Source organism: Rhinoderma darwinii, chromosome 1, assembly GCF_050947455.1.
Source record: "Rhinoderma darwinii isolate aRhiDar2 chromosome 1, aRhiDar2.hap1, whole genome shotgun sequence".
Taxonomy (NCBI): Eukaryota; Metazoa; Chordata; class Amphibia; order Anura; family Rhinodermatidae; genus Rhinoderma; species Rhinoderma darwinii.
The window spans coordinates 243,157,547-243,171,821 of record NC_134687.1 but is presented as its reverse complement, the minus strand read 5'-3'; the positions used below and the strand labels follow the sequence as shown (position 1 = coordinate 243,171,821).

Sequence of the window (14,275 nt, the reverse complement as noted above, 5' to 3'; positions counted from 1 at the left end):
TAATCGTACTGACCCGCAGAATAAAGTCAAATTGTCATTCATGGCACATGGCGAACGGCGTAAATTTTTTTTTATAAAAAAACATCAGAATTGCAGGTTTTTGGTCACCTTTGCTTGCCAAAAAAATTAAATACAAAGTGATCAAAAAATCGCATGTACCCCAAAATGGTACTAATGAAATCTACAGATTGTCCCGCAACAAATAAGCCCTCACGCAGCTCCGGTGGAGAAGACATAAAGAAGTTCTGGTTCCCAGAATATGGCGACGCAAAATGTGCAGTGTCCAAAAGCGGATAAGATCTGGCACCATTTATCAGTGCGACACCGGCCACACATCTGTGGATAATTATTTATTTACCCAATTATTATACCCTCTTATTATGCCCCTAATGTACTCCGCACAGCTTACATATGCCCCCACATCATAAACTGAAATACCAGCAAAACCCCCCAAAAAATTACCACTAAGCAAAATCTGCGCTCCAAAAGCCAAATGGCGCTCCCTCCCTTCTGAGCCCTGCAGCGTGCCTATGCAGCAGTTTACGTCCACATATATGGCATCGCCATACCCGGGAGAACCCGCTTAACAGTTTGAGGTATTTTTCTTCAGTGGCACAAAATATTGTGCACTAAAACCTGTGGAAATGTGCAATTTTCACTTTGCACCATCCACTGAGCGTTCATTTCTAATAGAAAAAACTCTGTGTGGTCAAAATGCTCACTACACCCCTTAATAAAATTCCTTCAGGGGTGCAGTTTCCAAAATGGGGGTCACTACTTGGGTGTTTGTTTTTACTATTTGACCCCAGAGCCCTGCCATTGTGGGCTAATGCTGTGAAAATCACCAAAATAGGTCTCACATGGGCCTTTCACTCCTAAGCCCTGTCATATGTCCAGGCAAATGATAAATGCCTTGAGGGGTGTAGTTTACAGAATGGGGTCACTTCTCATGGTTTTACACTCTACTCTGGTACCTAAGGGAGCTCTGCAAATGCGACATGGCGCCCAGCAAAATCTGAGCTCTGCCATGTGTCCAAACAGCAGTTTTGGGCCACACATGGGGTATTGCCATACTCGGGAGAAATTGGGTAACAAATTATGTGTTTTTTTTTTGTTGTTTTTTTTCTCCTATTACCCCTTGTGGAAAAAAAAATTGGGTGCAAAACGACATATTTTTGGGAAAAAAAATAATTTTTCATTTTCACTGCCTCATTCTAATACAATCTATGAAACACTAGTGGGATCAAAATGCTCAGTACACCCCTAGATGATTACCCTGAAGGGTAAAGTTTCCAAAATGGAGTCCCTTCTCAGGGGTTTCTACTGTACGGGTACCTCGGGGGCTCTGCAAATGCGACATGGCGCCCAAAAAACAATCAACCAAAATCTACATTCCAAGTAGCACTCCTGGCCTTCTAAGCCCTGCGGTGTATACAAGCAGCAGTTTATGACCACATATGGGGTATTGCCGTACTCGGGAGAAATTGCTTTACAATTGTTGGGGCGCTTTTTCTCCTTTTTATTCCTTGTGAAAATGAAAAAAACTCAACATTTTAGTGAAAAGAATGTAGATTTTCATTTTCACTGCATAATCCCAATAATTCAGTAAAAAAAACTGTGGGGTCAAAATGCTCACTATACTGCTAGATAAATTCCACGAGGGGTATAGTTTCCCAAATGGGGTCACTTTTGCCATATTTGCACTATTTTGGCCCCTCAGTGGCTTTGCAAATGTGACATGGGGCCACAAACCATTCCAGCAAAACTTGAGCTCCAAAAGTCAAATGGTGCTCCGTCCTTTCTAACTTCCGCCATGTGTCCAAACAGCAGTTTATTACCACATATGAGGTATTGCTGTGCTCAGAAGAGTTTGCTTTACAAATATTGGGGTGTTTTTTCTCCTTTATCTATTGTAAAAATGAAAAAATCTGAGCTAAAACGACATTTTATTAGAAAAAAATTTTGATTTTCAATTTCACGACATAATTCCCATAAATTCAGCAAAAAACCTGTAGGGTCAAAATGCTAACTATACCCCTAGAAAAATTTCTTGAGGGGTGTAGTTTCCAAAATGGGGTCACTTTTGGGGAGTTTCCACTGTTATGGTCCCTCCAGGGCGTTGCAAACACGACATGGCACCGAAAACCATTCCAGCAAAATCTGCGCTCCAAAATCCAAATGGCTCTCGTTCCCTTCTGAGCCCTGCCGTTGGTCCAAACAGCACTTTATTACCACATATGGGGTATTGCCGTAATCGGGAGACATTGCTTTACAAATGTTGGGGTGATTTATTTTTTCTCCTTTTATTCCTTGTAAAAACTAAAATATCGTATGTTTTTTCAGAAAAAAAGTAGGTTTTCATTTTCACAGACACGTTCCAATAAATTTAGCAAAAAACCTGTGGGCTAAAAATGCTAACTATACCTCTTGAAAAATTCCTTGAGGGGTGTAGTTTCCAAAATGGGGTCACTTTTGGGGGCTTTCCTCTATTTTGGCACCACAAGACCTCTTCAAACCTGACATGGTTCCTAAAATATATTCTAATAAAATAGAGGCCCCAAAATCCACCAGGTGCTCCTTTGCTTCTGAGGCCGGTGTTTCAGTCCATTACCGCACTAGGGCCACATGTGGGATATTTCTAAAATCTGCAGAATCTGGGCAATAAATATTGAGTTGCGTTTCTCTCGTAAAACCTTCTGTGTTACAGAAAAAACTGTATTACAAATGAATTTCGTAAAAAAAAAAAAATAGAAATTTGTAAATTTCACCTATACTTTGTTTTATTTCCTGTGAAATGCCTAAAGGGTTAAAATAATTTCTGAATGCTGTTTTGAATACTTTGAGGGGTGCAGTTTTTAAAATGGGGTGATTTATGGGGACTTTCTAATATATAAGGCCCTCAAAGCCACTTCAGAACTGAACTGGTCCCTGAAAAAATAGCCTTTTGAAATTTTCTTGAAATTGCTGCTAAAGTTCTAAGCCTTGTAACGTCCTAGAAAAATAAAAGGATGTTAAAAAAATGATGCAAACATAAAGTAGACATATGGGGAATGTTAACTAGTAAATATTTTGTGTGGTATTACCATCTGTTTTACAAGCAGATACGTTACAATTTAGAAAAATGCAGATTTTTGCACATTTTCTCTAAATTTTGGTGTTTTTTTTTACAAATAACTATTGAATTTAACGACCAAATGTTTTCAGTATCATAAAGTACAACATGTCACGAGAAAACAATCTCAGAATCGCTTGGATAGGCAAAAGCATTCTGGAGTTATTACCACATAAAGTAACACATGTCAGATTTGCAAAAATCGGCTTTGTCCACAAGGCCAAAACAGGCTTAGACACTAAGGGGTTAAGCAACATCATGGCAGCATCCAGGTCACCAAAAAGTTGAGACTGTCTGTCTGTTCAGGGTAAAGCGCAGCTCTGCAGGATTGAATCTGATTTGGCGGTTATAAAGGAGTTTGCACGCTAGTTGAAAAGTACCTCTCTTGGCAACTACAGCAGCAGAAAAATCTTGACACATAAGTAGAGCATGTCAATTGTTTTGTAATGGCTGATGTTCTCAGTATGCATCCAAAAGTCAAACTTTGTCTTTATAGTTCAACAGCTTGAATATCACAGGCCTGGGTTTAGCAGGAGGATCTCATGGTGCTACCCCAATTTGGTGAGCCCCCTCAACCGCAAATGGCAGAAAATCTGGCGGAAGATGGAGTGCTATTGGCATCCACTCTGCCGTGAAACATAGTGACTCAGCAGGCTTGACTAATTCGGCACTCCGTTGATCCTGAGATTATTTTTGGGGCTATGCTTTTTAAAATCTATTTTCTCTTGTAGTATTTTAAGAGTAGCCTCAGCTTTCTCAATATGTGTGCCATGAGAGAGACTGGTCTCTTCTAAGTCAAACTCATTGCTCGACATCTGATCTCTCAATGATCAACTACTTGAGACCATTGTATCCAAGGAAGATTGTAAAGCCACCAACCGTGCATCAATAGCTGGCATAAGAATAGCAGAAATTGCTTGTTTAGTAGTAGGTGAATCTGTAACCGAACAGTTTTTGTTTTTTTTATGGCCCCTGGAAAGGATGGAGCCAGTTGTTTTTCTTTTTTCTTTTTTGTCGCTCCTTTACTCTTCGCTGTAGAACCCGCCGTATCCATTTAACGATCCATGATCGAAGCAGAAGGCCAATATATATAAAACGATGCTGTAAGATCCTTCTGTAAAGTAGTGAAAGGTCACTAATCGTCTGTGTGATCGCATAGTAATTGCAATGCAGATAGAACTACTAAAGAGAGGCCACAGCCCCACCTAGTGGCACAGTGTATTTGCAATTGTTCCAGAGCAATCAAATTTAAGAAATGTTTCAAAAAGGAGAAAAAACACTTTTGGCGAGCTTTCACATGAGAACAGTAGAAAAATGACGCATGGAGACTATGCGTCTTTACTCCAAACTGTCAAAGTGAGCAAAACAAATCGGGAGAAGTCTCTTGAAATATGAGGTAAAAAATAAGCGCATTAATCTAGATCTGCGAAAAGTTCTTATCAATACAATGTAAAGCGCTCAAAACGTTGTCCATAATCCGAATAGCACCAGCAGATAGATGAATAATGCTGTGATCCACTGAGACCATATATATAGCAGGCAATGGTAACTGAATTATCCACATTAATGGTGGCAGATTTCAATAAACTTCTGACATGCCATAGTGACATGTCAGAAGTTTTGATTGGTGGGGGTCAAAGCGCGGAGACCCCCACCACTCGCTAAAGCGAAGCGGCAGTCGCTTCGTTTAAGTTCACTACATGAATTTCTGGTGAATACCGGTGTACGGACTCAATGGAAAGTCTATGAGCCCGTACTCCGCTACATCGGCTTTCCGGAAAAAGCCGAACAGAAGCTAAGCGGCTGTGCGCTCACATGAGCGATTCTGCCTGCTTCGGTTTATCGATTGGTGGGGGTCTCAGCGCTTGGACCCCCACCAATCAAAACTTATGACAAGTCAGAAGTTGTTTGAACGTTTCGTTACCCTTTAATGGTTATATTGTGCAAAGACTGCTAAATAACATTCAAATGGGCACAGCGCGCGCTTCTATACCGTCGCTGTTACTTCTTGCGGCCTCCACTCTCCCACAGGGTGTCACCGCCTGAATAGAAAAGATGGCTGCCCTCGTAAGCCTGGATGTTCCGGTCCAGCCTGTTTTGCAGCAGATGTTTCTTTCGGGGATGAAATAAGAGCCGACTCTGATATCTGCGAAGCGTGTACGCAATGTCCCACTGGCTACAGCCTACGGTGTTAGCGGCTGGGTGCAGGAGCCCAAGTAAAACGCAGTCGGCTAAAAGCGCTGGCTCCCGGAAGTCCCCCAAAACTCCTTTTAATAAATACGTTTGTCGTGTAAACCTGCTATAGAAATATCCAACTCTATATATGTGTATCATGTCACCCCATTGTGTCTACTATACAAGCATTGATTCGCTTGAATTGTATGATGTGTATTTTTTTAGGGCCTTGTTCACATCTGCATTCAGAGGCCCCTAATGGAGCCGCCAATGCAGATGTGAACAAGCCCTTACTGTGTGTGCCATTGGTACAAAGCCATGGCCACATACTTGCATTACTTTTTTTTTTTCTTTGATCCTTCTGCAAACTATCCCATCTTATACAACTTTTGCTTAACTACAGTAATTGTAGTGTTTTTTCTAAACCCTTTCCCTCCTAAGGTACCTGATGCGTCCTTGCTACTAACGTTTGTAACTCAGGCTGGATCGTAGCTAGAGCTGCGATCCAGAGCTTATTTGAAAGCTGTGAGTTTCTCGCAACGGACAAACGCACCATGAAAAAATAATTGTAAATAGCCCTATTAACTGGTATGGGTCAGTGTGCTTTCCGTTGCTAAAACGGACAGCACATGGACGAGAAATAGGTTTGTGTGAATAAGGCCTTACATGAAGGTGAACATAGCTTCCAGCAGAAATCAACTGTAATTGTCAGGTTGTCGGCTTTCAGGAAATATATGGGGTTTGGGGTGCCCTTTCACTTTTTAAGGTGTGTAATCCCTGTATTTTATACAGTTACATTATCATTATTTTTTTGATTTTCAGATTTTTGGTGATTTTATGAAGATATAAGTAGATATATGCATCAATGGTATTTTATTTTTATTAGGCAATATTGTGGCTGTATGGGGGCATCATACTTTGTGGGCGGCGTTATACGTTGTTGGGGCACTATGGGGGCATTCTACTGTGTGGGAGCAGTGTCGAGGTATAAAAAAATAAATATATATATATATATCTATCAGGCTTAGGGGACCTATAGTCAGTGGCGTAGCATGCAAAATGGAGGTGTGGCATTCAAAGTGTGTGCCCTAAATCGTCCAATAATGGTAATCGAGGTTAAATGTTGAATTAATCGTGATTTTTATTTGGGCCATAATTGCCATCCCTACCCTATTCTGCCTTCACCTATCCATTAGGCTGCGTTCACACAGGATGGATATGCTGCATTAAGGTGCACAGCGTATCCGCCATGGCAGCCACAGGGAATACTGGCCAAAAAAAACGCTCTAAATTGTGGTGCAGTTTTTCGGTTGGAATGTCTTCCTCGGAAATGCTGCACTGAATAATGAAATGGATATACTTACCATGGTGACGTGTTTCTCTGACGTTCTGCAGCCCTGGGATGACGTTTTAACCCATGTGACCACTGCAGCCTGTCATTGGCTGCAGCTGGCATGTGGGATGTAAAGTTATCCAAGGAGGCCGGCCTTGACAAAGAAGCACAGAATTCTGGGTAAGTATAAGATATATATTATTTTTTTCTTTCAGAGTTGCATTTTTATTTTTTTTGCCGCGGAATTGCAGCTTTTCAATTGTAACATCTATTTGTTGCGGGTTTTATCTCCCCGTTCAATTCAATAAAAAAGCAAATAAAACACATACCATTGACCTGCTACGGATTAAAAAACTGCACCGCAGGTTGTTTTTTTTGTTTTTTTTTTTTCTTCTGCTCGGGTTTTTACGCAGCATGTGAATGAGATTTGTTAAAATTTCATCCACTTTGCTGTTACTGTATGCTGTGGATTTTCCACAACTAAGGGCTTATTTGGACGAACGTGTAATACGTCCGTGCAACGTGCATGATTTTCACGCGCCTCGCACGGACCTATGTTAGTCTATGGGGCCGTGCAGACTGTCGGTGATTTTCGTAAAACTCACGTCTCCTATATTTGTGCGTTGTTCGCGCATCACCCACCCATTGAAGTCAATGTGTGTGTGAAAATCACGCGCAGCACACGGAAGCACTTTCGTGGGACGCCCGTGATTCGCGCAACAGCAGTAAAAAGTATGAATGAAAACCGAAAAGCACCACGTGCTTTTCTGTATAGAAACGGAGTGTCATAATGATGGCGGAGGCGAAAATCACGCAGCCACGCATCATACGATGCTGACACAGGGAGCTGTTAAGTGCCTTTTGCGCGCGCAAAACGCACACGCTCGTGTAATTCCAGCCTCAATCTGTTGCAGAAAATCCGCAACATTTGCGTTCCGCGTGAACTTACCATCCTGATGTTTTCACCTTGCTTTTGAAGCTACATTTAATGAACAGACACCCATAAGAACAGATTTCAATCACACATACGTGAACACATAGCAAGTGAATGAAATTAAAGTTTGTTTTTTTTTACTTTTCATAAGGGAATGTAATTGGGTTAATTTGTTCTGCTATCTACCAGCTGGATCTCCGCAAAAGAGAATCCGTACCTTCTAAGAGCTGCATCAAAGCCATAGCACTGCCAACCAGAACCCTACTCTGTACTGATGAACAACCACTCCGAAACCGTACTGTCTAGAGATGGGTGTCTCGTTTGCCTATTCATCTAAGTCATGTTTCAAGCTCTATAAAGGATTAGCCATTGACTTACAGGGTAGTCCACTAATGGCTCTAGAGGGACTGTTTTCTGCCTTCTGGAGTAGAGCTATATTGCGTTCTACTATCGGAAAGCTTCACTGACTGTTTTTTTGTTTTTTTTTTAGATCTACGGACGATCTGACACCAGTGCATGTAGCTGCTTCCTGGGGATGTTGTAAGGCTCTTGTGTTCTTACTCCGGAAAGGTGGTGACCCTTCTATTCGCGATCAGGTTACTTTATTCTGCCTTATAAAGTAAATTTTTCTTTCTTTAATTTTCTGTTTATAGACTTTTCCATAATGTCTTTGTATCACAGGATGGAAATACTGCATTAGACTTGGCATTAATAGAAAATAACAGGAGGTGTGTGGTCGCTCTTCAGGAATACAAAGAGAGACTTTCTGATCGATACCCAGGTAAAATACACGGTAATGTTGTTATTTATTTCTATATAAAAATATTATGCCAATAAGGAGGTTTATATAATTATTTAAACCTTTCACTGCTAAAATTTTGGTTTCTGTATTTGCCCAGGAGGCCGAAATTTTTATTTTTTCCTCTTCTTCAAATTACAAAAGCCATAATTTTTCTTTTTTACTTTTACAACAACCTAGGTATATGAGATCTTGATGCTCATCCGCCCCGCATCGACGATCGCTGCAATTGTCCGGTCAATTCAGACCGGCCAATTGCGGCTGTTTGCGGCTTTCGCCAATCACTATGCCACAGTGATATGGTGGTGATTGGTGCTGCCTAGGACAGCACCAATCCCTGCCATGTAGCGATGATGAGTTGGCAGTGATGCCACCCTCCCGATCGCTACGATTGGTCGGTCTGCACCGACCAACCAATCGCAGCCATGGCGGGTGTTTGAAACACCCTCCATCGGCTCTGCCCACCTCATTCCGGTTAGAAACGGTGAGCAGAGCTGGTGTGACTGTCTGTGAAGCCATACTTACCGATTCTGAGGCCTTCTGTGCTGCGATCCTGTTGTGACGTCTTCATCTGACTGCTTCCTGCTGAAGAGTGAATCATCATCATCATCTGTGATGCTGCTGTTTTTTTTTGTTTGTTTTTTTTGTTGTTTTTTTTTAGCAGCAGCAGCACTTGTTTTTTCCTAAACTTCTTATCCCTGTACCCTCCCCTCCCCCTCTTTCCCTTTTTATGTCCTTTTGGCCGCTGAGTGCGAATCAGTGACCGCCATCACTGACCGCCAATTTTTGGCACAGGACTTTTTTTTTTTGTATTTTTGCACCTCCCTGTGTGCGCCCTGCGGCCACTGAGTGCTGATCAGTGACCGCCATCACTGAATCAGCAGCCGTGGTAATTTTTTTTTTGCCGCAAGTTTTATTTTTTGGCCTTTTTTATTACTGCACCTTTTTTTATGCGCGCGCCCTGCGGCTACTGAGTGCTGAGTCTAATAATCGGCCTCAATGGTAATTTGTTTACGCAGGTTTTTTTTTGTCTTCTTTTTTTTATTTTTTATAAAACTGTAAAAAAAAAAAAAAAAAGAGCATTAGAGTAGCGGACGTTTACTGACGTCCGTTTTGTAAAAAAAAATATATAGCAATACTTATAGCTATATATTTTTTATACAGTTTGAATAAATTTACATCTTCTAGTCAGCGTCCATTTAGTGACGGACATGCAGTTTATTTTAACTGAGATTTGTTCACAAAATTTTTGATAGCGTAGCGACAGTTGTAGCTCAATTTTTTTTATTTTTTTTTTTACAGTTCTTTATTGAACGTACAATAAATTTCTTTCTCCTACCTATTTTCTTTTCTTTCTTTTTTTTTTTTTCCCTATAAATTTCATATTACACGTGTAAAAGCACAACATATACAACCACCTCTATAAAGAATATTACACGTATTGAAGCACTACATACCCCCCTAATAAAAATGTCCCAATCATCTCAAAGGCATGCCATCCTGGCCTCTGACACTGAATTGGCCAGCGAGGGAGAAGAGGATATTGCCCCATTCCTCTTGACCTCATCATCCTCATCCAGTGATGAGGAACCCGCGCAAAGATGCCCCAGAACATCAGCTGAGGCAAACCCCCAAATGAGTGATACCCTGTGGAACCCACCCCCTGATAATTATGAGCCTCACATTCCAGATTTCACAGGGAGCTCAGGAATTCGATTTGAAACTGTAGGCCTCGCAGAAATTGACTATTTCAAGCTCTTTTTCTCTGAGGATTTTGTTAATGTAATGGTGGCCCAGACAAATTTATACACCCAACAATTTTTAGCCCAAAACCCCACATTATCATTTGCTAGGTGGACCCCCATAGAGGCAGCGGAGATGATGACATTTTTGGGCCTTGTCCTACATATGGGCCTAGTAAAAAAAAAAAAAAAGAGATCAGGCAATACTGGAGTGCAGACATTTTATACAGCACCCCATTATACCGCATGGCAATGACCCGGACACGTTTTGAAATTCTTCTGACATTTTTGCATTATAATGATAATGCGCAGTGCCCGCCCCGTGATGACCCCACATACGACCGCCTATTCAAAATCAGGCCAATGATTGATTATTTCTGCACCAAATTTCATGAAGTGTACACCCCCAAAAAGAACATAGCAATAGACGAGTCCCTTGTACATTTTAAGGGGAGACTAAAATTCCGCCAATACCTGCCAAGCAAGAGGGCGAGGTATGGAATTAAAATGTACAAGCTGTGTGAGAGCAGCTCAGGGTACACCTACAGGTTTCGGGTTTATGAAGGAAAGGACACCAGGATAGGACCTCCAGAATGCCCCCCTGTCCTGGGAGTTAGTGGAAAAATAGTGTGGGACTTGGTGCACCCACTGCTGGACCAGGGTTATCACCTTTACGTGGATAACTTCTACACCAGCATCCCACTATTTAAATGCCTCTCCACCAGAAGTACTGTAGCATGCGGCACTGTGCGCAAAAATCAGAGAGGCCTCTCTAAAAATCTGATTGGGCAACCCCTAAGATAAGGAGAAAGCAGGGCACTACACAGCGATAACTTGTTGCTGGTCAAGTATAAGGACAAGAGGGACGTCCTTATGTTGACCACAATACACGGTAGTGGCAGCACCCCTGTCCGAGGTAGCACCACCATGACCCCCAAGCCAGACTGCATCCTCGTCTACAATAAGTACATGGGAGGGGTTGATCTCTCTGATCAAGTACTGAAACCGTACAGTGCCATGCGTAAAACAAAGGTGTGGTACAAAAAGCTGGCCATACACATGGTACAGATGGCATTGTATAACGCTTACGTGCTATACCAATGTGCAGGCCGGACTGGGAGATTCCTTCAGTTTCAAGAAGCGGTTATCAAGGCCCTTGTATTTGGAAACCAAGAAGGGGAGGGCTCCAGGACTTCTAGATGCGATGGTCCACGTATTGTACCAGGGCAACACTTTCCTGACTAAATCCCCTCCACTGGTAAAAAGGGAAGGACCAAAAAAGGTGTAAAGTGTGTTACAAAAGAGGGAGAAGTCGAGACACAACTTATCATTGTGAAACCTGTCCCGACAAACCTGGCCTGTGCATTAAGGAGTGCTTCAAAGTTTATCACACATCCATGGATTTTTAATTGAATCATTTTTTTAAATGCTCACTATACCCCTAGATAAATTCCTTGAGGGGTGTAGTTTCCCACATGGAGTCACTCTTGGGGGTTTCCACTGTTCAGACCACTCAGGGGCTTTGCAAATGTGACATGGCCACCGCAAACCATTCCAGTTACATTTGAACTCCAAATGGCGCTCTTTCCCTTCTGAGCCCTGCCATGTGTCCAAACAGCCGTTTATGACCACATGTGGGGTAATGTTTTACTCGGGAGAAACTGCTCTACAAATTTTGTGGTGCTTTTTCTCCTTTAGTCCTTGTGTGAATGAAAAAAAAAATAATTAGCTAAACCTACGTTTTATTGGTTAAAATTTAGATTTTCATTTTCACGGCCTACTTCCAATAAATTCTGCAAAAAGCCTGTGGGGTCAAAATGCTCACTATACCCCTAGATAATTTCCTCAAGGGGTGTAGTTTCTAAAATGGGATCACTTGTGGGGGGTTTCTACTGTTTTGGCACCACAAGAGTCCTTCAAACCTGACATGGTGCCCAAAATATATTCTAATAAAAACAAGGCCCCAAAATCCTCTAGGTGCTCCTTTGCTTCTGGTGACGGTGCTTCAGTCCATAAGCACGCTAGGGCCACATGTGAGATATTTCTAAAAAACGGTAGAATCTTGGAAATAAATATTGAGTTGCATTTTTCTGGTGTCTTTCTGTGTTACAAAAAAAATGAATTCAAAATGAATTTCTGAGAAAAAAAAAACGAAATTTGTAAATTTCACCTCTACTTTGCTTTAATTCCTGTGAAAAGTCTAAAGGGTTAAGAAACTTTCTAAATGCTGTTTTGAATTCTTTTTAGGGGTGCAGTTTTTTTAAACTGGGTGACTCATTGGGGTTTTCTAATATATAAGGCCCTCAAAGCCACTTCACATCTGAACTGGCCCCTGTAGAAATAGCCTTTTGAAATTGTCTTGAAAATGTGAGAAATTGCTGCTAAAGTTCTAAGCCTTGTAACGTCCTAGAAAAATAAAAGGATGTTCAAAAAAGATGCTAAACTAAAGTAGACATATGGGGGATGTTAATTAGCAACATTTTTGTGTGTTATAACTGCCTGTCTTACAAGCAGATACATTTAAATTGATGATAATGCTAATTTTTGCAATTTTTCACTATATTTTGGTGTTTTTCACAATTAAATACTGAATGTATCGACCAAATTTTACCACGATCTTAAAGTCCGATGTGTCACGAGAAAACAGTCTTAGAATCGCTTGGATAGGTACAAGCATTCCGACGTTATTACCACATAAAGTGAAAAATGTCAGATTTGAAAAATGAGGCTCTGTCAGGAAGGTCAAAAGTGGCTAAAGAGGGAAGGGGTTAAAGACACTCTGTCACCACATTATAAGTGCCCTATCTCCTACATAAGGAGATGGGCGCTGTAATGTAGGTGACCGTAATGCTTTTTATTTAAAAAAACGATCTTTTTTTCACAACGTTAGGAGCGATTTTGGTTTATGCTAATGAGCCTTCTTAATGCCCAAGTGGGTGTACTTTTACTTTCGACCAAGTGGGCGTTGTACAGAGGAGTGCATGACGCTGACCAAGCAGCATCATGCACTCCTCTCCATTCATTTACACTGCACTAGCGATATAGATATATCACTATGTGCAGCTACATACACAAACCCTAACATTACTAGTGTCCTCATAATGAATACACGTGACCATCCAGCCTGGACGTCATGTGTACTCAGAATCCTGACACTTCTGACTCTTTTTTGTGAGATTCCGGCAAGTGAAACCAAATCTCGTTTAGCTCCGTGATCTCGCGAGATTTCGTATCCGTTGCTGGAATCTCATAGAAAAGATTCAGAAGTGTCAGGATTCTGATTACACATGACGTCCAGGCTGGATGGTCACGTGTATTCATTATGAGGACACTAGTAATGTTAGGGTTTGTGTATGTAGCTGCACATAGTGATATATCTATATCGCTAGTGCAGTGTAAATGAATGGAGAGGAGTGCATGATGCTGCTTGGTCAGCGTCATGCACTCCTCTGTACAACGCCCACTTGGTCGAAAGTAAAAGTACACCCACTTGGGCATTAAGAAAGCTCATTAGCATAAACCAAAATCGCTCCTAACGTTGTGAAAATAGATCGTTTTTTTAAATAAAAAGCATTACTGTCACCTACATTACAGCGCCCATCTCCTTATGTAGGAGACAGGGCACTTATAATGTGGTGACAGTGTGTCTTTAAGCCAAAACTGGGAACGGAACATAAACAAAAAAATATATAAAGAAAAGCGTAATAGGCTTCCTCTTCAGGATCTGGTTTGACTTAAATGCAGGCAAACTCTGAAGCAAATGTGCCTTGTAGGAACACAGCCTTGCAGTCATTTCTACGACTGAAAATCCGTTCCATTCATCTGGATGGGGTTGATTCTGCAGCAGGTGTATGGGTTTTTGCAAGTTCCATTCAAATGAATGAAATAGATTTTCAGTCGCAGAAAATTCTGCAACAAACTATCTTGCGTGTTAAGGCATTTTTAGAAGACCTAATTTAGCAATGTTCTCCACATGCTTACAGCATGTCCCGTTGTCTCACTTTCTTTGCTGGGCGACAGTGAATGTGATTGGTTAAAACCTTCACTGGAAAAGTCTATAACGTCCAATCTACAGACTCATTCAGAGATAAGCACACGTCTTAGACCCATTTGCACCTTCATTTTCAGGAAATTTAATTTGACCTAAAAATAGAATTGATTCTCAGTCACATTTGAGTCA

General features: G+C 41.3%; 1 protein-coding gene across 1 annotated transcript in view; it reads left to right on the top strand.

Annotated features, from left to right (window-relative positions):
* ANKLE1 (ankyrin repeat and LEM domain containing 1) overlaps positions 1 to 14,275 on the top strand; it is a 93,083-nt gene that overhangs the window by 15,927 nt on the left and 62,881 nt on the right. Inside the window, exons 3-4 of the mRNA XM_075863175.1 lie at positions 8,045 to 8,150; positions 8,236 to 8,335. Of these exons, the coding sequence (XP_075719290.1) occupies positions 8,045 to 8,150; positions 8,236 to 8,335 (206 nt within the window). The remainder of the gene's footprint in view (positions 1 to 8,044; positions 8,151 to 8,235; positions 8,336 to 14,275) is intronic.